The sequence below is a fragment of the Taurulus bubalis genome, assembly GCF_910589615.1.
Source record: "Taurulus bubalis genome assembly, chromosome: 18".
NCBI lineage: Eukaryota > Metazoa > Chordata > Actinopteri > Perciformes > Cottidae > Taurulus > Taurulus bubalis.
In genome coordinates, this window is record NC_136606.1 from 18,008,996 (window position 1) to 18,034,858 (window position 25,863).

The 25,863-nt window shown below is 49.0% G+C and overlaps 1 protein-coding gene across 1 annotated transcript in view; it reads right to left on the reverse strand.

The window, feature by feature from the left end:
• Window positions 1-6,617: 6,617 nt before the first annotated feature.
• The window catches only part of zeb1b (zinc finger E-box binding homeobox 1b), a 43,980-nt gene continuing 24,734 nt past the window's right edge, over window positions 6,618-25,863 (reverse strand). Inside the window, exons 2-9 of the mRNA XM_079234387.1 lie at window positions 19,392-19,547; window positions 14,403-14,564; window positions 13,105-13,307; window positions 12,448-12,553; window positions 10,295-12,021; window positions 8,626-8,806; window positions 7,468-7,934; window positions 6,618-7,281 (exon numbers count right to left, since the gene is read on the reverse strand). Coding sequence (XP_079090513.1) covers window positions 7,021-7,281; window positions 7,468-7,934; window positions 8,626-8,806; window positions 10,295-12,021; window positions 12,448-12,553; window positions 13,105-13,307; window positions 14,403-14,564; window positions 19,392-19,547 — 3,263 coding nt within the window. The 3' untranslated portion in view covers window positions 6,618-7,020. The remainder of the gene's footprint in view (window positions 7,282-7,467; window positions 7,935-8,625; window positions 8,807-10,294; window positions 12,022-12,447; window positions 12,554-13,104; window positions 13,308-14,402; window positions 14,565-19,391; window positions 19,548-25,863) is intronic.

The window sequence follows — 25,863 nt, forward strand, 5'->3', positions numbered from 1 at the left end:
GGTTTCCAACTGTTAATGACTGGAATAATTCCATCAATCACCAATCTATAAATAATCAGTAAATAAATATGTTGTCCCACCAGGGGAGTGGATGGATGTGACTTAGTTTTGCACACACACATATCTCTGTGAGGGCACCTTCACTTATTATTTATATCTACCAACATGCCATGTTGTCTTGCAATATGATTCATGATTATTCCAGTGATCACAAATGCTGGCATGAAATGGCCAAACTGGGGTTAATAAACCACTGTAGAAACTGCAAATCTAGAAACCCCTGCCATTACTACATTTCCACATATTAAACTGAGATAACTCTGCGTATGAGAGCACCGTGACTGTATTTAAAGGAACAGTGCGTAGGAGTTAGTGGCATTAAGTGGTGAGGTTGCAGATTGCGACCGACTGAACATCATCAGCTCTCTCCTGTTGTCATCGTAGCTGAAATGTAGCGGTGGGCATCGCAGACAACAAGTCCCTCCCCAGCTTACTGACCGTTTCATGGGAAGTTTAAAACACTATAACTATTGGTTAAACCATTTGGTTCTATATTCATGTGAGAATTAGGGTTTGGTGCTCGTTTTGTTGTTGTTGGAGGAATGCCTATCCTTTTAGCCGAGAAAGAGAAAGAGGAAGATGTGTGACGCTGCAAAGAAGTAGTGCAGCTGTGTTGGCCGGATCTTTGTCAGAAACTCATGTTCAATTCCTCGCTGAGGCCTCAGGTCTTAGAGAACCAGAAGCAGCCCCAAAGGGCGGAGCATGTTTAGTTTGCCTGCAGCAGAGAGGACATAAGTGAACGCCTCAAAGGCGGTGAGATGGAGTCCTTGCAGCACGCGGGCCCTGTCAGGACGAAAAGGTGAACATCTAAGGGGTGTAAAGAGATGTCACGCCTTCTTTTTATGGGCTTATCCACTGACCTCCAGCAGCCAATCAAGTGGCAGGTTTGAAGACAACGTTTGAAGGTCTGGGCTCCTCTGAGGAGGACGGGACAGTGGGATTACACACACACACACACACACACACACACACACACACACAGGGGAGAGGAGAAATAGATATTTGCGTGTGTGTGTGTGTGTGTGTGTGTTCATGCATGCTTTCCTGTACGTGTGGGAGGACCAAAGCATACAAGAGTGGGTAGTTGGGTGGAGGTGTGTTACTTTCAACAGAGTGCTGTGTGTGTGTGTGTGTGTGTGTGTGTGTGTGTGTGTGTGTGTGCGTGTGCGTGTGCGTGTGTGTGTGTGTGTGCAGGCAGGTGGGTGGTAGCTTTTCAAAGAGCAGACCATTTAATTGAATTCTGTGCAGCTCCTTGTTATTCTAGTCATGACTGAGAGCCTCCTCGTGTTGTCCCAGTGTGGGAGGGCCGGCCGTACCTGCAAACACTGGCGAGTTTTTGCACTTTGTGTGTGTGTGTGTGTGTGTGTGTGTGGAGTCAGGGGTTGTGAGGTGATTGCGGTTGCGCTGGTGTTTTTCTAGCGCAACTCGAGTCCCGATGTGGTAACGAGGAGGGGAAGTGGTGAAAGTCAGCCCTGAACCTCACCCTGAAAAGAAAGCATGAAACTGCCAGAACATTAGTACTAAATATCTATATGTGTGTGTGAGAGGAGGGATGCGTTCACGTGAAGTTATCAACTCACTGTCCTTATTACAAAGCAACCCAAAGTGCACAGAAGCAGGACAAAACAACACGAACACGCGTCCTCTGCGGCTCCAGAGAAGATATGCGGCCTAATGAAATGAATTGAGTCTCCGAGCAATTACAAGCTTAAACGATGATGCATAAATTTCATTTATAGATAGATTTCACCGGGGCTTATCTCTGAGAAACACTGTAATAGGATTCAGCTGGAAGGCAAGAGAAGAAAGACGTGTGTGTGTGTGTGTGTTAGAGAGAAGTGAAGCTACAGTTGTGATTGAGGTGATTGGTTAAAAAGGTGACCAGGACTCTGGTAATGAATCCCTGTTAAAACAAGGACACCTAAAACCTCCGTGGATCTCGACATGAGTTAACGATTGGCTTCATATTACTGAAGCTGAAGGGTAATTCTCCAGGGAGATCTTTATGGTACGAGCTAAATACAGCGCAATGACAATCCAATCAACCCTTTGGTACACACACACATGCACATGCACACACACACACACACACACACACACACACACACACACACACACACACTGGGATGTTCTCACTGACCTCCTCCATTGTTGACCCTGGAGTCCTCTGACCGCTGCAATCGGACACACGTGTGTGTTTTGAGTGTTGGTTCTTTAAAATCAAAGGAACGGGACGACACCAAAGTGGCAGAAGCTTAAAAACCGGTCGAGGTATTATATGGTGGAATTTTCCGTACACTTTTCATAATGAGCGATCAGATTTCCATATTGGGCGGACGACCTTTTTGCTCCTCTACATCTCCTATCATGTACTTATGAAGCGTCATGTATCACATTATGTCATGCGTTGTCTGCCGGGCTTTGTTGCATCATGTGGTTAATTATGTGTCATGTTAATTGATATCATGTTTCTTTTTATTTATTTAGTATCCCAGCTGTGTTATGCGAGGCTTTGTTGCATGATGTCATGTTAACGTTATACCAGGCTCCTTCATTATTCGCCCGCGTGAAAGTGAAATCAATAAGAAGTCCACTGATTGTTGCAAGTTGTACAATTTTTAATGATATACATATATATTTGTGTTGTTTATTTGTCTCTCCAAACACCAGTAGATCATGCTGTATGCTTGTGTCATGAAGAGCTGACGTATGAGGAGACTCGAGTGGGTAATCGTTGCTTTGACGTCTCACAGGTTACACGCGTAAATACATACATGTTCACAAGCGTGTGAGCTTATGCTGACCAGCGGGTTCAAATGGAGCTCTGAAACAGCCATTTGTCACGTGAAGTGACATATTCACCCTCCCATTTACACACACACACACACACACACACACACACACGTATAATGTCCTTGTGTACGTTCTGCTATTTAGTGGTTGAGTAAATGAACATGATATTTAAGTGACTGCTATTTCTTGAGAGCAGGCTTTTCTTTCCTCTTCCTCCTCCTCCTCCTCCTCCTGCCGGCTTTCCTCTAAATTTCCCCGGGGAGCTTCAGCCCCCCCCCTGGGTTTGGCTCGGTGTCAGAGCCCCGGCAGCCATGATACTTCATCAGGCTTTTGCACCATTATTGGCAAGAGCACTCCATATCCTCTTAGCAGTTATAGCTTTTCAATTTTCCTTTGAAATGCTGAGCCCAGCAGAACATGTGGCAATATCTTGGCTCCTGCGTCGCGGATCGGACTGAAGGCCTGTAAAAACGCCCCGAAAAACCCGCCGCCAAGGGCAACGCACTCTTTGACCTTTTTCCGGAGTCTCCGTTGGGCCACCGTCGAGGACGTTCGTAATCGGCACGATTACGCCACGCCGTCGGAACGGATTGACACAGTAATGTTATGGCGAGCTGTCCTATAAAGCATTATTCCACCGCCAACACTCCACGTGTCTCCGGGGACCCATTCAACACGATGGCAGTCAAACCGCCTCTGTCACACATTACAAACACACTCCTCTGTGAGCTCAGCTAGTTACTCCAACTGCAGCTACTTGGAATCTGCTTCTTTTCCTTCTTATGACTTCCCCTTGGAGAAAGAGGGAGTCAGTGCTTCTGGGAAGACAGAGAGAGAGAGCTATCAAATATGTTCACCAGCTATTGTATCATTTTCAGCTCCTCAACAGACTATGGATTTTTAGTCCACTCCATTACTAATTAATGCTGGTGGAGGGAGCGGGGGAGGGTCGACCCTCCTGGAAACCTGATCCGGATCAATAGGTTGACCTTGGGCTGGGCTGCAGGCGGCTGGATGGGAAGGAGTGTTGAGACTGATCTATCTGAGGGTTGTGCGCACGTCCAGTTCAAAAGAGTGGCTTTGATTTTTTTGGGGGGACGTTCGCTTATTTGCTTTCTTTAGATTTAGATGAGAGGATCAACGTGTGTATACTAAAGAAGAAGCTAGGGGGAAAGGAAACGCGTTAAAGGAAGTCAGAAACGGTTAGCTTAACCGAGCTGTTAGCTGGAAACAGCTAGCTAGAAAAATGAAAGACCTTCCTGGTCGGATGCAGTCACTTCCTGGTTTAGAGGCACTAGAGGGAGGACCTGCTCTTCCAGTCCTTATGCTAAGCTAAGCTCCATGTTTAGCTCAATAGTGTGAAAGCATTTATTTAACCCTTTAAGCTCTGATGACATCGGCTTTACTTTGTCATTGGACATTTGGGGACAATTATGTGTAAATAAGCATAACGTATTATTACACCAAATGAGGAAGTATCAACTGTTTTATATGTTGTGTAGGTTTTGCATGAACACATATAAACAATAACAATATTATATCAACATTATATTATTAACAATAATTGTATGGTATTGACAATAATCATATCTCTTTCTTTGTACAATTTCAAAGTGGTCTTTTATGTATTTTTTCCCTATTGTAACATTACTTTGATTGTAAGCAATAATTTAATATCGTGTGATTTAAAAACTCTCAACAACAATATCATCACAAACCCAGCAGCTTGTAATTGATGTATTTTATTGTGAGATGGGGAGTCATAAAAAAATGAACAAAAAAAACAAAAATAAATCACTATAAAAAAAGATGAGGGTGTTAAAAGGGGGAGGGGTATATATAAAAGTGGGCGTGGTCTTGACACTGACATAAAGTAACAAATTGGCACAAATAAAAACATAAGAACAAATGTCAATATTATTTTGGCTTGGCAAAAAGGACAGTTTGTGTGGTTAAGGGTAATCCTTCAATAAAACAGCACACACTCATGCTATTAGACATACGATTAGTTTTCAAAAGTTCAGTAGCTTCATATTAGAGGGGAAAGAAAACTAACATGAGAATGGATGCACAGAGGTCATAGGTTCCAATTTTCAGGCTTGCAGGGTGCTAGTTGTTTTCTTTTTCCGAGCAAAAACATAATTTTTATTTGTTCGAAAAACATACTTCAGTATGCTGGAGTCTCGTATTTCCAGGCTCGTAGTTATTTGCCTTTGTTTTCCATACTAAAATATATTATCGTATTAATACAAACTACAGTCTTGTACACTACATCGTGTAATAAATAACCATAAAGAAATATAAAAAATAAGACACATAAATATAAAAGTTCTCTATGACTAAACAGACATAATACTGCCATTGATGAAAACATACAGTACACACAAGGAACCAGAACATAAAACAACATAAGAGACACAAAAAATAATACTGACAGGTAAAAACATTGTTGAATTAAACTCCTGGGATTCATATTTGCCTACATTTTGTTACCTGAAGAGACATCTGAGCGTTTCATGGTGTGTTAATAAACAAGTGCACTGAATGAGCTTTGAAAAGGCAGGACACAGTTAGCATTTACAAATCATACTTCATCATCCATTTGAACGCATGTGCATCGTATCTCTTGTAGCTGCTCAGATTAGAAATAAAAAGCAACTTCTCCAACATCTAGGGAACGCGAATAGACCGAACTCTACTCTCAGGTGTGGTGGCGAGCCAAAGTCAACAGTATTCCGGCTTATTGGTTGATCTGGGACCCGGCAATACCTGATCAGAGCTGCTAAGCTTCAACAGCAATATTCAATGGCACTTTTGATATGCATGCTTCTCTTGTTTAGTTTGATTTGCTTTCGTTTTTGCATATGGCTCGGAGTAGGGGGTAGGCATCGGGAGGGTCAGACAGTTAGCTTGATCATCTTTCTGCGCGCTCTGAACACTTAAAGCAGTAGTTTTAAGAACACATTTAAAGAAAATACCCTTATTGGCTTTCTGGACGAGAATTTGATGAGAGAAATGGACACTGCACACGTATGGGTCTGTAAATATGCAGCTAAAGCCAGGAAATGATTAACCTCGTTAGCTAGCCTGCCTCTGTCTGGCAGTCAGAAATAGTCCAGCATGCATTACTGGACTGGAGTGTGGAACAGTAGAGGAGTAGGACATAACTGATAGCTTTAGCAGCGTTAGATTGAGCTTAAGCTAGCTTTTTCCCCCTCTGTTCTGGTCCTCAAATAAAGCTAAATTTAGCTAAGCCAGGTTAAACTAAGTTAAGCTAAACTAAGCTAAATTAAGCTAAGTCAAGTCGAGCAGCTGCTGGCTGTAGCCGTATATTTATCGGACAGATATGTGGGTTCTTTTCATCTCTTCTTCAACTCTCCTCAAGAAAATAACTGGGTTTATTTCCCAAAATGTCAAACTATTAACAATAAAACACTGGTCTTTGAAAGAACTTTGACAACACTGAGTCTAAAAGTCTGAAAGGAAGTCAATGAAACGACCCGCCCACTCTCCATTGTTATTCTTCTTAAGGCTCACAATCCAATCAAAAGAACATCAAAAGGAAACGTAAAGCTAACATCTGCTAGCGTGGGCGCGGTATATCTAGTGCGGTAATACTGAAGGGTGGACAACACAACTGCTCAATCCATAGGTAAACCAAGCCACTTGTAGTGCACAGGATTTGTCTTATTTTCCTTCCAACTTAATAAAATACTGACTTTTTTTTTGTTCATTGGCAATAAAAAGGTATAGAAATATCTCCCAACTGTACAGCTTTTAAAGGTTAAAATATGAGTGATAAAATTAGTAACACTGATAAAAAGAAATGACCCAAGGTGTTTTAGTAATAAAACATTATCTAAAACGTGTCGGCTCTAGCTTCCAAAGTCTGTATAATGCATTTCCTTCGTTTGTTAAAATTTTTGTTCGTCTTCATCTTTTTCTTTACAAATTGATTTTTCTTTTTCTTTTTCGGACAGCGAGAAAACCGCTCTCCCGCGAAAAAAAAGTCACTAGTATTTTTTTTCAGGCACACCTGGATTTCTACACAGTAGTGAACTGAAAGGAACTGTCAGAGCGACCGGACATCGTCTCCCGCGTTCTTCCTCCGCACAGGAAGAGGAGGAGGAATCTGATTGTGTCTCGTGGAGGAGTCGGGTTCCTCTTTCAGTCAGTATCTCTTTTCTCCTGCAGCGTCTGGTTGGGCTCTCCAGAAAGCGTGTCTGTTTCTCCTCCACTCTCCTCGTTGACCTCCCCCTCTTCCGTCACCCCTTCCTCTGCATCCATCGCCTCCTCTTCCTTCTCCTTGGCTTCCTCCTCTTCCTGAATGCTCTCGAGCACTTCCTCCCGCCTTGAGTCAGCCTCCTCGTCTTCCTCCTCGTCTTCCTCCTCGTCTTTCTCTTCGTCTTTCTCTTCCGCCACCATCGCCGTCTTCTCCTCGTCCTCCCCTCCATCCTCCACCGATGCTTCCTCCATCTTGTCCTCTACTCCTTCCTCCACCAATTCTCTCTCAGCCTCCATCTCAATGCTCTCCTCCTCTCCTCCTCCCTCCACCAATTCTCTCTCCGTCTCCTCCTCAATCATCTCCGCCTCTCCTTCTGCCTCCTCCAATACTCTTTCCGTCTCCTCTTCATTCCTTTGTTCCTCCTCCTCCTCCTCCTCCTGCTCCTCCTCCTCCCCTCCTTCGTCCCCTATCTGCACCACCTGGATGTCATCCATGTCCACCGCGGCCTCCTCCTCCTCGCTCTCCTCGTCCTCCCTCGTGCTGCTCCCCCGCTCGTCCAGGTCCAGCTGGGAGGGCGCCAGGAGCCGCTCCAGCCGGTTTAGCGCCTCCATCTCGGCCCGGGCCTCGCCGTCCTCCTCGGGGCTCTCCCGGCCTTCGCCTTGGCCCTGCGTCTCCTTCTTGCAGTAGGAGTAGCGGTGGTTCATGTGCTGGGAGTAGGAGCCCGAGTGCGAGAAGCGCTTGCCGCACTTGTCGCACTGGTAGGGCTTCTCCCCCGAGTGGAGACGCATGTGTTCGATCAAGTGGTGCTTGTGTTTGAAGGCCTTGGTGCAGATGCCGCACTCGTGAGGTCGCTTCCCTGCAGGGGAAGGAGACAACGAGATATGCGTCAACTTTAAGGAGTGAAAACGCTGTTGAGTTAAGAAGGCACAGACATGGGGAGGCAGACAATAAACACTCCAGCGCAATATGCAGAGAGGCCTGTAACAGTATCTATCATCAGGGTATCCAAGGCATTTCAAAACAATACAACGGAATCACAGCGATTGTGCTCGCAAACCTTCAAGGAAACTTTATCCAGGCAGGGAGACGTTTTTTTCACCTAGGGATGAGGTCATTTGGAGCTGAAAACTACGCTTGCAAGCCAGGTATCGAGAGTAAGAAAAAAAAATAAACGCCTCTGAGAGCGTTGACCCGCACTTGGCCACGGAATCATCATCATCATCATCATCATCCTCATCCCAGAGCGATCCAAATCACTACCAGAGCTCGCCTGTTGCAACACTCGGGGCTTCACATGAGAAGCTGGCAGTGCAGAGGTGGGGAGTTGGCGGAAAGAAATTCTCAGACCTCTTCTGCGCGTGTTGAGTAATACCTGCTGGAATGGAGGTGTCCACCCTGTTTTACGCTGCAGCTCGAAAATCCCCCTTTCACTCTCACTCTGACTCATCTTTCCCAAGAACTAACAACGAGGCTCTGCTGCTGAGACAAGTTCCGGTTCTGCTGGGGACTTTTTTTGGGGGTACACACATGAGAGAAGTGGTATTTACCCGTGTGTTCGTATTTGTGTCTCAGCAGCGAGCTGCTCTTCTGGAAGATCTTGTCGCACAGGTCGCAGGCGTACATGCCGCTGTCCGTCTTCTTCATCTTCTTCCTCGCGGGACCCGAGTCCGAGTCGTTCTGCTCCTCCACGGTGTACACACCCTCTGAGCCCGTGTCCGGCTTCTCCACCTGGGGGGGGATGTGAGAAATCACACATGTATTAAAAATGTTTTGACGACGAATGACTCAGAAATGTACCAATGCTAATGAACAACTTGTGTGAGATATGCCGTGTCATATCCTGCTTCAAGGCACTTTTGGAAAGTAAAATCTCTTTGAATTTTCAGAATACGGGTGAGCAATCTTCTCCTTGGCCCGGGACACAACGCATCCTGTTCACTTACGAGCGCTCGTGGAGCTCTCTGCTGTCCCCGGGCTGGTAAAACTCATCTACTGATGCAGCGGAAGAGGATGTGGGGCAATATTAAGGAGATGATATATACACACAGCTCTTTCGTTTTACAAGGCAGGTCTATGCCAATCCACTTAACACGGAAGTATAATACAACAACAATAAATCAATGAGGCAGGCAGAGGTGTGCCGTTTAAACAGATTCCAGCAGATCAATAGGGGCTCTGCAGTAAAGTGCAGCCTCATGTCCTCTGGGTGACAGCCCGGGAAGATCACTCACACACCCGGAGAGATCTACATCCATCATTAGGCGTCTGCACAATGAAGAACTGTTCATCTCTCTTTTTAAATTTTTTACAAAGGACTGAATTCTGACGTTTCTATATATGACTTATTGATTACATTTTGGATGGTTTCACACTATCTATTATGTCCTGGTGGATTTTGAACAATGGGAAGTAATGATCTGGACTGAAAGGGTTTGACTGATCGCTCCTAGAGAGGCAAAAAGACAACTTGATTCCAAACCACTTGCTTCTCAAAATGGCTACCGGATTAGTCACTGAATTCTTTCCTGCACTATCTAAGTCAAACCGGTTTGCTGTAGCCGACCCAACTCCAGCATCAGAGTAGTGTAAAGAGCAACTGTACGGTCAGACCTGTGCCAATGAAACCAGAGTAACAAAACCTCTGAAATGCTGGCGAGGCAAATAAAGCTGTGAGCATTTAAAAATAACATCCTCCCTTTTATACAGCGACTGAAGAGTGCGCACAGGTTGAATCAAAGTAATACAAAGTAATCGAATGCTTTGCTTCTGAGCTTTCTTGGCAAGAGTCAGATGAAGATTGATACCACTCTCCTGGCTGTGCAGTAAATATAAAGCTACAGCCAGCCACTTATCTTAGCTTAGCACACAACAGCTAGCCTGGTTCTATCCAACGGTAATACAATCTGCATCCACTGATTGCCAAGTAATCTTAAATTAATCCAGAAGGCAACTATCCATAAAACTACAATGTGTTGTTGTGTCTTTTTGTGTGGATCAAATAAAACAAGTTAATTATGACATGTGAGCTTTGGAGGTGCTGGTTGGCAGATTTTGTAAACTTTGGACAAAGCCCGGCTTGCTGTTTCCCCCTGTTTCCCGTCTTTGTGCTAAGCTACATGTAGGCTAACTGACTGCTGCCTGCAGCTTGATGTTTAATGCAAATATAAGAGTAGTATCACATGTTAAACTATGCATTTAACAAAGATGATTGCGCACCTTCACTCCGTTGAGGTGGATGGTTTCCTGCGTCTCGGTCCCAGCAGGGCTGCTTGCTGTAGTGGTATAGGTGTAAGACAGCTGGGGGATCAGGATAGTCTGTTTGTTGTTAGTGAGTGAGTGAGTGTTGTTAGCGAGTGCCCGTAGGCATTGCATTGTGGTCACAATGTCCAGGCGTTTGGCACCTGGCTGGCTGGCGTACAGTGCGATGGGGCTGACGCCCATGGCTGAGAGTGGCGATGCCTCTTTCTTTGTGCAAGTTAAGTTTAGGGGTTCATCCGCATTGGTAGAGCCAGAGGAAAGGGAGGGGTAAACACGGACTGTAGCCTCCACTCTCTCCGCCTCCTCTCTGGCGGGCTTTGGCAGCGACAGGTCGAGGGGTCCCTCAGTGCTCTGGGGAGGCGGGGCTGGGACAGGACCTCCCGCTGTCAGGTTTAGTGGTGAGGGAGAGGCCGGCGTGCCGTGAGTGCCGTTGACCTCGGCTGGGGTGGCTTCTGTCGGGCTGCCCTGAGTCCCGGAAGGGCTCATGTCGGCCGTGTCCTTCCCCGGGACCAGAGACACCACGCTGCTAGCCTCACAGGTGTCCTCCTCCTCCGAGGGAGGTGTTGGGGCACCCAGTGATATCTGACCCTCCTGCATTTTGTCAAACCACTTCTTAACCACGTGGGTCGGCAGGCTGACCGAGTCAGAGATCTTGTCCAGCTCGTCCTTGGTGGGCTCTGCATTTAAGGCAAAGTAGGCCTTGAGCAGGGACAAGAGGTTCTTGGGCTGGTTACAGAGCCTTCCATCTGACAGCAAGGCAGCGACAGCAGACTCAGACTTATCCAGGCCCGCTCCGTTCAGCCGGAGACCGTCCTTCTTGCAGTGCTTGAGGGCATGGAGTGCTTCCAGCCCACCGGGACAGTTATCACACAGGAGACAAGTTTTAGTGGTCTTTTCCTCTTTCTCTTTAGTTTCGTTGGGCCTGGCGCCTCTGATGGTGAGATCCTCAGGGAGTTTCTGGGACTTGAAGTTGTCAGTGGTGGTCTGGCCTGGTGAGGTGGGCTCAGTCTCTTTCTTCAGGTTATGGGCCATGAGCTGGCCCTGGTTGGGGTCCAAACTGTAGTTTATAATGATTTTTGTATTTCCATCCTGGCCCACGATGGGCAGACTGATGGCTGAGATGAGTTGCTGCTGTCCGGGATGGAGCATTCCAGTGGTTAACCCCGAGTTCATCTGCGCCTGGCCTTTGGCGTTGCTTTCCAGCACTTGGCGAATGACGTTACCGTCCACCGCCACTTTGAGAGCGTTCTGCAGGTCTGCCAGGTTGATGCTGATGGGAGACATCAGGCCCATGGTGGGCAGGACCACGGCCTGCACTGTGCCCTGCAGAGGAGCCGCAGCGCCTCCGTGGAAAACCCCACCGTTCATGGCGGCCATGTCTGGGGATGTAATCAACGTCGGCTTGTACTCGTAGTCCACTGGCTCGGTCTTGATCTGATTGAGGGGCAGCTGCTCCTGCAGGGGTTTGCTGTGCTCCATCTTCTCCCTGATGTGGGTGCGGAGGGCCGAGGGCGACGTGGGCAGCCCCGGCGACGGCCCCTGGGTCTGGGTTTTGGCGTTCCCCAAGCGTGGCCTGCCGTTGACTGAGATGACACTGATGCACTTCTTACTGCTGATGTGGGAGCTGTATGAGCCCGAGTGAGAGAAGCGCTTCTTGCAGTTGGAGCACTCGTAGGGTTTCTCTCCTGAATAAAATGTGTAGAACAGAGAGAGAGAAAGGAAGGGTGGGGGGGAGAAACAGATTTCCATTAGTGAATGAAGCTAAATGAGCGAGCTAGGCAATGAGCAGTGCGGTAGGAAAAAGCTCTAATGCATTTCAATGATGCTTAAACGCTGATGTAATGGCACCGCTGGGAAAGGCCCCTCTCTAATTGCTGTCCCATAACGCCAAAAGAAACACAATCAAGGAAGAGCACTGAAACACAATGAAGGATACCTAAAGACAGGGAATTGGCAAAAGCATAAATAAAACATAAATATCGGTTCAATGGAAACATCTGTGGCCAACAGAGTCGTGGCAAAGACGTGTACAGAATCACGTGCATGAACACACCCATACACACACACACACGGGCGGAATGCTGCCATGGTGACAGGGGTTGTCCACTCACCGCTGTGGATGCGTAGGTGCTCCTTCAGATGGTGCTTGTATTTAAATGCTTTGCCACATTCAGTGCACTTGAATTTACGATTGCCTCCCGACTGCGTGATGTGTCTCTGTCAGACGAGGGGAGAGAGGCACGTTCAGCGGGATGCACCATGAAAACACAACCTTTGAACCGCAGCTAATTCACGTCGCAGTGTCATTAATCAATCGGGGGGCAAAAGTTCATGTTTATTTATCGTGTTTGGAAGCGAGCTGCCGGAGACAAAGCTTCTGTGTAGGTTTGCATAATTTAGGATCACTTTGTTGCTGTGTAATTACTACTGAAACCTTCCGGCCAACCGATACAGCCGCGCTGACTTTTGGTGTAAAGTGATGCATATACATATCGGAATATTAAACTGTCGTCTACACAAATATAGAAGTATTTGACTACTTTCTCACTACCTGGTTTCAGTGAATCCTGCAAAATGTTGCACCAGAGTAGGGTTTAGGATAAGTAAGTATCTAGTAAAAAAAAAATGCACTTCCACAACTTAATAACAACACTAAGATAAGAAAAACAAAATAAAATCACCAGAACGTTCAAATATACCGGAAAGGTATGAATCCATGAACCAGTAAAGGTGTTTTATCGGAATCCAGCTGTTGGAGCTTTTCTTACCTGATCCCGTCCGCCCTTGTGGACCGTCATGTGCCGCTCCAGCTGCGCGCGGTAAGCGAAGCTGTAGCTGCACTCGGGGCAGTTGAAGCTCTCTTCCGTCTTCTCGTGCCGGTACTTGATGTGCTCCTTCAGGGAGCTGTAACGCTTGTAGCCTCGTGCGCAGTACGGGCAGGTGAGCAGCTGAGAGAACGAATCAGGAGTTCCTGAAGAAACGAGCCACAAGAGGAGAGTGTTGTCAGGACACATGAGAGAGTGAAGAGGAGGGTTGGGGGAGGGGGGGGGCACACTCGATCAATAGGGAGGGCTCTTTGATGTTACACAAGGCCTGCCACAGTAACACTCCTCTGCGAGTTCACCAATCACTGAGAGATCCTCCCCCACAGGTAAACAGCACCCAGGTAACCAAATGGATAAACGCTGATTAGTGATCCATAGTAACCGCCTTCCTGTCCTTGTGGAAATAACGTGCTCGGCTGCCGATGCGGGGCCGTAAATAGTGCTTTTTGTGTGTGTTGCTTTTGTACTTCTTGCCCAGCAATTACAGCTTTCGCACGCCTGAAATTCCGTCATTTGATTGCCCATTGTGCGCTCGGAGCCTTTCAGAAAACACCCACGCGTGTAAGGAAAAGTGAGCTGGGTAAACAGCCGCCGCCTGCAGAGATCTGAGCCGGGCTGACAGAGGGTCTCGGTTGCCCGGCTCCCACACAGGTGAAGCATTAATTCGTTAACAGGTGATGTATTGGTGAGGGCCTCGGGATGGGAATGCACACACATTATCGCGCAGGTAGCTGTGAGCCGAGAGCTCGCGCGGACGTGACAAATTTGCTCAGGTGTTGCGGTTTCTCTCCCCCCTGGGCCCCCCCCCCTCCCTCCTCCTCTGTGGCAGCAGGTAAAAGGCAAAAAGGCCCGGGAGCAATGAAAGGGCCCCAGTGTGCCGCACTTAACAAACAGCAGCGTGTGTAATGATGTCGGAGAGTGGCGTTAATAGGGGGGGTGTTAACACCTAAAGGTGTGACGGGAGAGCAGGTAGAGCCGTCCCCCGGGGGGGGGGGGGGGTAATTACTGGGTAGGTGCAGTAATAGTGTGAGAGCTCAGTGACTGTGAGCTCGGTGGTGTGTGTTTCAGTGTTATTTAGGGACAATACACCTGGCTTGTGTGTGCACTTCTAACAGGGATATTAATGACATTAAAAGCAATTAAAGAAAATGGAAAAATGATCTTGCTGAGAGTGTTATCTTAGTTTTTTAGCTTGGTTTCCGTGAATGTGCTGTGAAACCCTTCGCGGCGATGTCCTCTACCGTTCTCGTCATGGACGCCGGCGTCGGGGGTGCCCTGGCGCTGCAGCTCGTCCTCCGGGGCTTCTGGGTAGATGACGGCCGTGTCTCCTTGCTGCAGCATCTCCTCCACCAGGGCGTCCGTGCTGCCGTCGTCCTCGGCGTCCGACGCGCACTCCTCCTTCACTGCAGAGGGGACGAACACGCGGCCGGTTAGAGTCACAGGAATAACAGGTGTCATCGATCAGCCCCTTATTTCCAGCCGTATACATGTTTTCCCATCGATGCGGGCGGCGCGTATGAAACCCTAACCTCTGTAATGTGATCATCCAATAATGTCACTGTCATTACAGCTGAATTGGATCTTACAGTCCGGGCCCTTGATCATGACATGTTCACCAGCCTGGAATGAGGCATGTGGCGCCAAAGGGAGGTAGGGAGGAGGGGGTAGGAGGGGGGAGAAAACATCCTGAATGCTGTTGTTCACAATAGGATGAGAAAACTAATTAGCATCAAAGGCCACAGGCTACTGTATGAGCATCGAGCTCTTTGTTAGGAACTGAATGGCAAGCCCTTTTTCACAATGTTAGGTAAGGTGCTTGTTGAGACTGCGACTGATAATTAGGTGATGAATCTTGTCCTGATGTATTGCGGCGGATAGATATCACGCAGGAAGGGATGCGTGTACACACACACACACACACACACACACACACACACAAACACACACACACGCTCTGCTCTCTGGAGAGACTTGGCCTTCAGACTGTGCTTAATATCACAGCAAATGAGAGTCTGCACATGGGAGCCGAGTACGTTTTTTGTTTAATTTTTTTTCTCCCCTTTTCTCCTCCACATCACACGAGCCCGGCTAGCTAGCCTAACGAGCACTAATTAGAAAGCTGCGGCTTACAGGGAGTGTAACCCGAGGACGGCGTTTAGGATGCGCGGGGAGCTTCCTTTCCCCGTTTCCGTCTCTGCTCTCCCAGAGCTTCCCTGAAGTGGATACCGGAACAGAGTGTGGTGTTTCTGCGATTAAAACCCTCTGCGGATACGTTAGCGCGCCTGTGTGCATCATTACAGAGGACACTAACGAGGGTGAGCCGTCAGCTGAAAGCAAAGTTAGGCCTTTGTGGTGTTTACCGGGCAGATGTTTTACAGATTTAAGCACTCCTCCAGCGTAGAGGAGATCTGAGAATTGTGCTTTGTGAATCGTGGTGTGTGTTGAAAGAGAGAGCGAGAGAGAGAGAGAGAGAGCTGTGTTCTCCTCGGAGACGGGAACAGGTGTAGCGCTTCTTGGCTCAATGGCGCACAGTGAATACCAGTGCTCTTACACACAGCTTCCTCTGGTGCGCCTTAACAAAGCAGCGAAACAACATCATTCGTTTGTTGCTCGTGTTATTGAAGAGAAAGAAAAGAAAAAAGGAAAAACAGAAAGTGGCGGGGTGTTGGTGAACATGTGTGTAAAGCAGGAGCCAACAGGTGTTGAGAAAGTAGAATTGTAGAATTCTCATCATAAACTTGACGGTCAGGAACATTTAGGGGCCGCTAACCCCCACACATGTTTGCTGCATATTTCATCTGAGAGAAATAGTCATTCTTTAAAGGTCCTTCTTGACGCGGCAGTAAACAACTATAAACCTATATACCTATAAAGTCTGCCTGAGCAGAGGAGGAAGCTCTCCCTGTGTGCAGCATGCTAGCGCCCCCCGAATGCACATGGCCGCCCCTGAATGGCGCTCTAACGGCGGTTGCGGCTGATAACGCTTCAGGTAAACACTGTTAGCTTTGTCAGCACCGTCGCCATGTTGAGAGCCGCGTGGAGGCAATACAAAATGCTCTCAATGCTTCTGTTGGCTGTTGACGAGACATTGTCGGACACTGTTGCGTGTGGGAAAGTGCTGATGTGATGCTGAGCTTCCCTCCACGGCTCAAAGGCAGCATCCAAACACACCTCTAGGCTACTAAATGTTGAGCGTGTGTGTGAAGTCGAGTCCCGGTTGGGGGTCTGAGGTGCAACGGTATGATAAGCTGTTGTCTTCCCTTCTTGTGTCTGTGTGTGTGTGTGTGTGTGTGTGTGTGTGTGTGTGTCTCAGCTCTTTGTTGAGTACAGAGCGAGGCCAGAGAGGCTCCGTGTTATCAGGCTGCTCCCCTGACATGAAACATCACACAGGCCATTTAAGTGCTGACGCAGGGACGAGCACGCACCACTGCACAAGTGGAAAATCGGTTTGAAAAAAAAGAAAACTCGGAACGAAGGCCCTGTGAGGCTGCGGCAGGACTCTCTGTTGTCGACTCGTTTTTCTCTCCTTCTTTATTTTACAGTGTAATCTAACTATAGTACGACCTAGAACAAAATCACCAGACCACCCACTCGCTCCTCTTCTCTTTCCCTCGCTCCTTCCTCATCGCTCTCTGCCCACATCTCTGCAACGCGATACAGCGGCATCCCATGTTGCGTTTCCTGCCCCCGTCCTGACCTTTGCCCCCCCCCTCCTCCCCACCGCTTCCTGTGGTTGTACATCCAGGCCCCGTTCGTGGGTTCTCTCTCTCGGATGGGGGAGACGCACCGGCGATAAGGATTCGCGCACGAACGGCTCAAAACACGCCGCAGTCATTAGCGGAGACGTCGCGCTTTATCTCCCATCAACAGGAGGGAAGTCCCAGCACACGTGAGGTAATTACTAAATCTACAAGGACTCGCTTATCCTTGGCTTGGTGTAATCAAGTATTTGTGCTTCGTGTCTCCGCTGGACAATCTCCCCAGCTCTCTGGGTGATTCTTCCTTTCCTGTCCAGAAGGCCGGCTCAGTTTTAACATCACGCGGTGACATAAGGCACGCAGGAATGTAGGTGTTCCCGTGTGTCCACCCCGAAACAAGCGGTCCAACAAGGATTTGATTGTGAGGGACATCGTGTGTCATCGCGGTGAGGAAAAGGTAATTGCCGCTGATGCGCGAGATGAAGGAGCAAATTCGCCGGCGGTTGGAATAGTGCAGCAGAGCGCGAGCGCCCGCCAAACACACTCCACTAACAACCAGCTGTAACCATGCTAGTCAGATATAAAGGAGAAGCCCTCCCAGGTCACTGCTCTCTCTACCTTTTCTTTTTTTTTTTAAATCTCCTGGAGTTACTCAGGCTGCAGTTTACTGCACCAACACTTGGCTGCTCAGGCGCTACATAATCATTTAGGAGTGAATGAGTAATGACAGCGAGCAGGGCGCCTGTGATACCATGTAATCAAGAGGAATGATTCAGAACCAGAGGAAGCCAGTGAGAGAGAACGGAGAAAGGAGGAAAGGGGAGATGGCAAAAGCGCAGATGAATAAAAAACCCGCTGTGTTGGTTGTGGAGCGCGGCCGTCTCAGGAGAAGGGGTGTCAAGGTTTTTTTTTATTATTATTTGAAGCAAGCTGAGCTACGCCGAGGAGAAGATTAGCGGGTGGCGGTCGCTGTTCAAGGCCGGGCCCGTGAGACTTCTCTGTTCTCAGGAGGGAAGCCAACAGAGGGAGGGACCAAGGGAGGAGGGACCAAGGGAGGAGTGTGTGTTCGCAGGGCCGTGGCTTTCCCCGCGTCTCGTGAGCCCGATTTGGAGTGACAAGAAAGATGTTGCTTGATGCATGATATGAGGGCCGGGGACAGTGAGAAAGAGAGGTGTGTGTGTGTGTGTGTGCGTGTGTGTGTGTGTGTGTGCGCGCGTGTGCGTGTGCTCATGAGTGAAGGCCAAAAGAAAAATATGCCTGATCAGGCATAAGTGTGGAGCGCAGCCAGCTCACTGAGCTGTTTCAGTGTAACTCAGCTCGTGAAGTGTTTAATGTTCGAGAGCCCCGGCCAAAACCAATGACATTATTCTTCCTTCAACTTTTCCTTCATGCGAGGAGGTACGGCTGGAGAGCAGCGATGAATGCGACGCCGCGGCGTGTACGAGCAACAGAAACCACGCCGAAACTGAAACTAAAACTATAACTGACTGAGCTGAAACTCGCTGAAGAGGAATTTCTAAAAAAGAATCTGTTAAAAAAAACTCCCTTAACTGAAATTGTTAGTTCGCTGGACATTTCCGGGAACTCGACCTCTTGCTAAATCGAACCCTCCCCCCCACCGTCTCACACACATCTCTCATCCATAAACAATTTAGCTGAAATCTGCAAAAGGGAGCAACGCCCTAAAATAAATATCCATGTGGCTGAATATCTAATTACATTTCATACGAAGCTGTCACAAGTGTTGCACATGCTGTACTTGGCGCAGGCCCCGAACTAACAGCGTCTCACACACACACACACACACACACACACACACACACACACACACACACACACACACACACACACACACACACACACACGCACACAGATGTATGTGGGATCAGGAGAGCGGTGCGGAGGCCTTGGGTCCAGGTTGGAGCACCGACATCCTTCAGCACCTGCAATTGTTGTTTTGGAAAGGGGGTGTTGGGGGGTGGGGGGTGACGTCAGCCCTTCCTGTGTCTCTGATGTCACTTCCACGCGGTCCGAGGTAGAAAAGAAGTTCACGGTGCCCCTCCCCCCGCCTCTCCAATGCCCACCAGTGCCGTAAAGCTCTCCTGCCTGCGTGGGGATATGTTCTGTGCTTGAAGGTCTCTCCCTGTGTTGGCATTGTCTCCGTTTGGAATCGCCCTTCCTGCCTCAGTTGGGAACCTAACCGCGTGTAGTACCTGTTTCCTCGCACTCTGCGTTTTTCACAATGAGACAAAAGCCTGGCACTTGACCGTGCCTCCGCCGTCAGTGGGGCACTTCTTTACTTAGCCTGCCCCGCGTCAGCCGAGGTCAAAGTGAGGCAGCGCCGCTCAAGCAGCCGATGTCGCCGCAGTAAATAAAACGGTGGCAGCGCCGACAGAGAGAGGAGACATCGGGAGAGTGTGGGCGATACTCGTGGCATGAAGGACCTCGCTGTGCCTCGTCTCGATAAACAAGAGGTGTGATTTTAAATACGTGAGTGTGTGTCTGCGACCATAACAATGCGTCTGGGCTCACCTCCGTCCCAGCAGCGCTCCCTGGGGTGCTTGTCGTCGGCCGGGGTGCCGTCGCAGTCGGCCCCGTCCGCCGGGCTGCCTTCCTCCTCCGCGATGTGCAGCTTGTCCTCGTCATCCGACTCCGAACCGGCCTCCACCGCATTGTTGTAGTTAGTCACTGCACGGGGAGACAAGGCGGGGCAGAGGTTAGGATGACGCCTGATGATGATGTCTATCTTCTTCTTCTTTTAATTAGTCTTGAAAGGAGAGCATTTAGTGTTTTCATCCTTGATAAGATAAGATAACGGGAGGCTCCATAACTATGGGCTTCTCGATTGTGAGCACTGACTTTGAAGGCCACGAGTCAGAGAGGTTAAATATATGTACCGTCATTTAAATGTCAAACTATTAAAGGGAATGGTTGAAGGGGTAAAGAGCTGAAAACACCAATTAAACAGACCACGGCCTAACTTCAATAAATGCGATGAAACTTTAAAGGATCCCCATGGGGGGGAAGTGGGTTGTTAAAGCGGGAGAGAATAAAACAGCTTGGGCACTAACAGCAGAGCGGAGGGAGGGCCGTTAAAAAACACCGCAGCTGATGATTCGGTTGCCTCAATGAAGTAGAAGTATGCAACATTCGAGAAGGACGTGAATCCAGAGTGAATACGAGCTCCGGAAACAGCAAACTGTGTTGCACACAGAAAACAACAACAAAACAGAACATTCGCACTTGCAGACGACACAAGCAGCACCAGCGTGTGAGATCATTAGATTGCAGGCTGAAGTGGTGTGTGTGTGTGTGTGAGCGCCTGTGTGTGGGAGTCGGTGTGACCTGGTCGGTTTGTGTTATGGGCTGAAAGGAGCCAGGAGACAACAGAGACAGCCGGCCCCGCAGAGAGGGTTATTACGGGGAGTAAATTTCCCTGACCGACTGTCTGCCTCAGATGTGCGCGAGTGTGTGTTCCCGTGTCTTCTTTTCATTTTCCACCCAGTTCCTACCACCTCTCAATTCCACCTGTGTTACTTCCACCCACTCTCCTTCCATTTCTAAACCCCCCCTCCATCCCTCCATCCCTCTGTTCCACAGAGAGAGCTACAGATCCTCTCGGAGGCCAAATCAATTCTCCAGTGAGAGCAGCCCAGTCAGCAGAGGGCCCGGCACTGAAACTACCTCTCCAGCTACTTTATCGCACATCATACACAATGTGCACACACACACACACACACACACACACACACACACACACACACACACACACACACACACACACACACACACACTGGCAGTACAAAGCACCTGAACATTTTTCTTCAGTCACCCCAACCCCACCCGCCCACTTCTTTCTGAAGTGTTTTTTTTTTTTGTGGTTTTGTTGTCGGGAGGAGGCGTATCTGGGAGAATCATGATCCTCAGTTTCAATCAATGAGGATTGTTTCTGTGAGGTCTCTCTCTTTCTCTCCGCTTCGCTACAGGTCACTACAAACGGTCGGGCCCTCGCGCAAACTCTAAAGACGTGCCGGGATCGGGCTGGGAGGAGGGAGGGGGTGCGGGGGTGGAGGGATGAAAGGTGGCGCAGGAGGAAGAGGAGGAAGAGGAGGAGGAGGAGGAGGAGGAGGGAGAAGCACGGTTATTTGGCGAGTCGCTCGCAGGGTCAACACCGCTGTGCCGCAGCTGCGAAATCCTATCGGGGCTCATCAGGAGAGCTATTTCATTCTCAACCGCTATGCTTGTCCCTCACTCCGCAACATCGACTCTTTTCCCCCTTTAATATGATGGGACCGCCACCACATTGTAGCTTCTAAAAGAAAAACATCAGGGCTGACGCACATCCTTTGTAATCAGGAGAGCCAATAGAACAATTGAAGACTTGGGAGCCCTCCCATTCAAATAAACGGATCATTAATTGGATTCATATCGCATTGTGAGACTATAAACTAGTGTGTCTGCCTCACACCACCTCTCTCTCCCTCTCCCTCACTCTCTCTCCCTCCCTATACCCCCTACCTCTCTCCTTTCCACCGGAGAGACTGCCAGGTGATGTATTGTCCATTCAGCAGCCCGAACAGGGTGCAGCACTTCGGAAGGCGCTTCAGGATGAGTCTGAGAGGCTGTTTAGGGCAAGAGCCACTCAGGTGTGGAAGCTGAGGTCAGCGATTGCAACGGCGACACTCTGTGTGCCGGGAGAAAAATGATATAAAGGCTGCGGAGAGAGAACCGATGTGCTGGTGTGTGCAGAAGAGGTAGAGCGGCCACGGCCAAGCGGGACAATAAAAGCAGGGAGCTGCAAAGTACAGAATGAGTAAAGGACGGGCGAGCGGCTCCAGGTGGGGGAGGTGGACGGCCTTCCTGTGCCAAATGGTTGGCGGTGTTGCGACAAGAATGTGTGCTCCGACAGGAGATGTAACACCTCGCGTCAACAAAGGCCGCGGTCCCTTCTGGCTGACCGGCTGAGCGTTTGGACAGCTGGCCTCATTAGCGCTAACATGCTAGCGCACAACAGGAGGACGACTCCTACGCGAATGGGAGAGAGAGAGAGCGCTGGTAGGTGGAGGAGGTGTAGAGCTTACTTCTAAGAAGTTGGCTCTCTTTTCTGAGGTTGCAAGTGTGTTTGGGAACACCTGGGAAAATAAAGGCCTGTGACCCCATGGCTTTGGCTTTTTGTTCACCCCCTGGCCCCGGATCACACCTTTGCGGTGGCCTCCCACACACAACCGCTGGCTGGATCTGGGTAAAAGGGCCAAATAACGCAACACGCTTGATTACAAGCCTTTACCTCGGGAGATCCAACGCATCCGACTTGTACGAGCTTTGAAATGACAGTACCTCATTCGCTCTTCAGCTAAACGTCTTTTGTGACAGGCTAGTCTGAGGGACTCCTCAGTTAATGACTGACGCCAAAGCTGCTTGAATCCCTCCCTCCTGACCGTCACTCCTCACCCCTTTGCAAAGTTCCCAGAGTCCATTGGGAGACACGGCAAGACAGCCCATCTCAGCCACACTTCCATGTGCTGTCCCGGGGGAGAGGGGCTGTGTTGTTATGACACCTGCCAGGCGGTATCAATTACAGGCAAAGGAATGGGTGACTGGTTGGGTTACTCCCAAACACGTTGGAGGGATCACCTTGGCGGACATATCATTGTCGATCCGTCTGCGCAGGATATCTAGCGCCACATGGCCCCTTGACGCGGGTTCATTTTGTAGATTTGTAATGATGTAAACTCTGGCACTGATTTTTTTAGGGGCCTGCTCTTTTGATCCCGGCCTGATTGATGGATAAGCAGACATTGGGAACCTAAAAATCACCGCAGAGTCGTGTTTGTTCAACAGCAGATGGCTTGGTTTGTGCTTTCATATGCTGGGGCACGCCAGATAGGAATGGCAGTATCTCAACCTCTGTGGGAGTGAGCTATCTCTGAGGCCCTCGAGGTGTGAGTGACTTGGCGTAATAACCGAGCTTTGGTCGAGGACACGGAGCAACTTACGGAGCCTGTGAACAAACAGATTACCGTCCGGAGTGAGCTTTATCTTGATCCATCACCTGCGAGGGCATCTGCAGACCTATACGTCGCGCAGGCCCGACAGCCCCCGACCAGAATGCGTGGGAGGCATGTCTGGAATGCTCAACCAAAACACTTTTCCCCGTCTTACAGAGACAGATCAAAGGGTGTGCGCTCTCCCCGCTGCTAAATTCAGCCAACCGACTGACATATATCCTGAGGTCTGCTGGAGTTCTGGTTGTGATTAGACACATTGACTCATCATAAGCGGCAGCCACAGTTTTTGTCTGCCCCTTCTACCTCTCTCCTGTCTCTATATTTAGCCTCTGTGCAGTCTCCCGTCTTTGAGGTACACCACTTATCTCATTCAGAGCTCAAACAACCGCAGACATCCTCGAGGACTTACAGAACCCTGTCGTCACAAAGTCTGCCCTCGCTGCTCTGCAATGCCAACCACTAAAAAAAAAAGAAAAAGAAAAAAACAGCTCAAACCAAAGTAAAACAAAGCCGTGCCATTCAAAACCTCAAGTATGCCGTCTCAAGGTGAGGTGCCTCATTCAGCGCGGAGGTAAACGCTGCCGGTTTTGTTAAAACAACAGCCGTCCTCCCACAGAGTCAGGAAGGTCAGCTCGAGTGCCTATAACAAAACAAAAGAATTGGGGATTTTTGTTTCATGGTTGGCTTGCTTGCAGGCCAAACTTGCAAGCTCGGCCGTTTGGGTCAGGCAAAGACGAGTTGGCTCCAGTAGTCCAGAGGTAGAGCGGCGCCGCATCCCCTCACAGTCAGTTAGCCGGAGAGGGCACTAGGGGTCCCAAGAGACTGTTTCCTGAGAGCCTGCCAGCCGCAGCAGAGGAGGACAGTGACATCTAGGACCAGTCATATCCTGGACTCTTCTCCATGGATACACAGCACAACATTCAGCTCCAAAAACTCCCCAAACGACCTCTTACTCATCGTTCTAAGTTCGGCTGGGAGAGGCAAAAAGCAGAAGCGCTGAAGAGTCCTGAGAATTAGTCACTTTAGATGCCGTTCTGGATCCGTGCGCAACCACAAAACTGCTATATGTTCCACTGATGGATCCAGGCAGCAAATAGCAACACAGCGATTGAGATTATTACAAAGCACTTCTCCAACCTGTGGAGCGGGGCTCTCCATGTGACTCATCTCAGAGGTGAGCTGTGGAGACAATAGGCTCTTGTCTTCCTAATGACGCTGATCAAGGTTTTAGCACGTGAGCTAATGGGCCTCCGCGGGTCACTCATCTCCCATCTGATGAGCACTTTCCATGATAACACTAATGCTAATGGCGGCTATTGTTCTCTTAATCTGCATGATCACACTTCCAAGTGTAAAGGAAGTCAGCGGTTGGTAATGAGCGTGAGGAAAAGCAAAAAAAAAGGATTTAACTGCCCTTCCGAGATTGTGGAATGCGTCTCAATAGAGATATTGACTAAAGTGCGTCTATTATGTGCATTGCTTAGTAGGCCACGTGGTTGTATTGCTCGGGGTTAGAGAGATAGTGCTGCTGCGCCTCAATGACACCTGGATAATAGGCTGCGTTTGCTACCGAGGGGAGGTCAAAAGGCTGTTCTGGGTAGGAATCACAGTGGCAGGCGATGGTATTTCTCTCTGGGGCTAATGAGCACAGTGATGAGCCCCACACACACACACACACACACACACACACACACACACACATTCTGTTGCACTGGGTGCCCTCGGAGAGTTGCTGCATCTGGCTCCTCTCGGCTCTTCTAAATAAGGCCAGTGGGCTGGTAGGGACCGGAGGGTGCAATCACACACACACACACACACACACACACACACACACACACACACACACACACACACACACACACACACACACCCTCTGCAAAGCCCCCGCCACCAAGTTTACACTTGTCTCCCCGAGCCATGTTTATGTTGGAGGTGAGACATCCCCATCAACGGCAATAACAGCGGTACACCTAGTGAGAGCGAAGAGTGTGTGTTTAGCCACTTAGAGGCATGCTCGCCGTGTAGAGGGCTTTTTGGTCGCTGTGGGTACATCCATCGTATCTACCGCCACGAGGAACTATTAAGACAATTAACCTGATGCAAAACAAAGTCCAAAAAGACTACAAAACTCCAACAAACACATACACCTAAACCCCCTGCTACCCACTTACAGTATCTATGCTCCCTCCCTCCCTTCATCCACCAGTGAAGAGGCCTGCTCCACTTCTCCAACACTCAGCAGGTCTGTGGTGAGAGAATGCCCACCCAGTGAACCAGTCCAGCTATGCACGGTGCAGGCAGGTGACTGAGAAAGCAGTGATGTAGGAGAGAGAGAGAGAGAGAGAGAGAGAGAGAGAGAGAGAGAGAGAGGAAACACCTGCTTTCTGGTAAAACCCCAGAAAACCTGCAGTTAATGCTTCCTCCTTAAGCTCTGTGCTTTGTTTTTACGGTTGATCTGTCCCTGTTGTCTCCCCTTTGTCCCACACGTATCACACATCCTCTATCAGACCTGTACACGAGTGTTAACTATGTCACCGGAGCTCCGTACTTGATATTATTCACGCACGCCTGCACTGGAAATCACCTCAAAACACAGAAACAACAACCACACGGCAACAGAAGTATTCGGCCTGCACAGGAAAGCAACCGGCCTCGTTTTCGGAGTGTCGCAAAGCCCAATGAAATGCTCCCCGTCACCTCTGCTGTCAGACTCCATTCAGGAGATAAGAACGCTCCTCCTCCTCTGTGATTTTTGCCGGTTTGTGTCTCGTGTTTGTGACATTCTGAGCGGAGGCTCTGCAGGGATATTATTAGAGCCAAAAGGTATTCGGCCAGGTTTAAATGTAGTCCGTTACATCAGTAGCATCAAACTTCACCGCAGAGCGCCTGTCCCGGGACGGTGCCGCATGTGTTGGAATAGTCCCTTCGCATATTACGGCGCCGGACAATAGGCAGACGCACTCAGAGGAGTGTGGTAATCATTTGTCAAGCGGCGA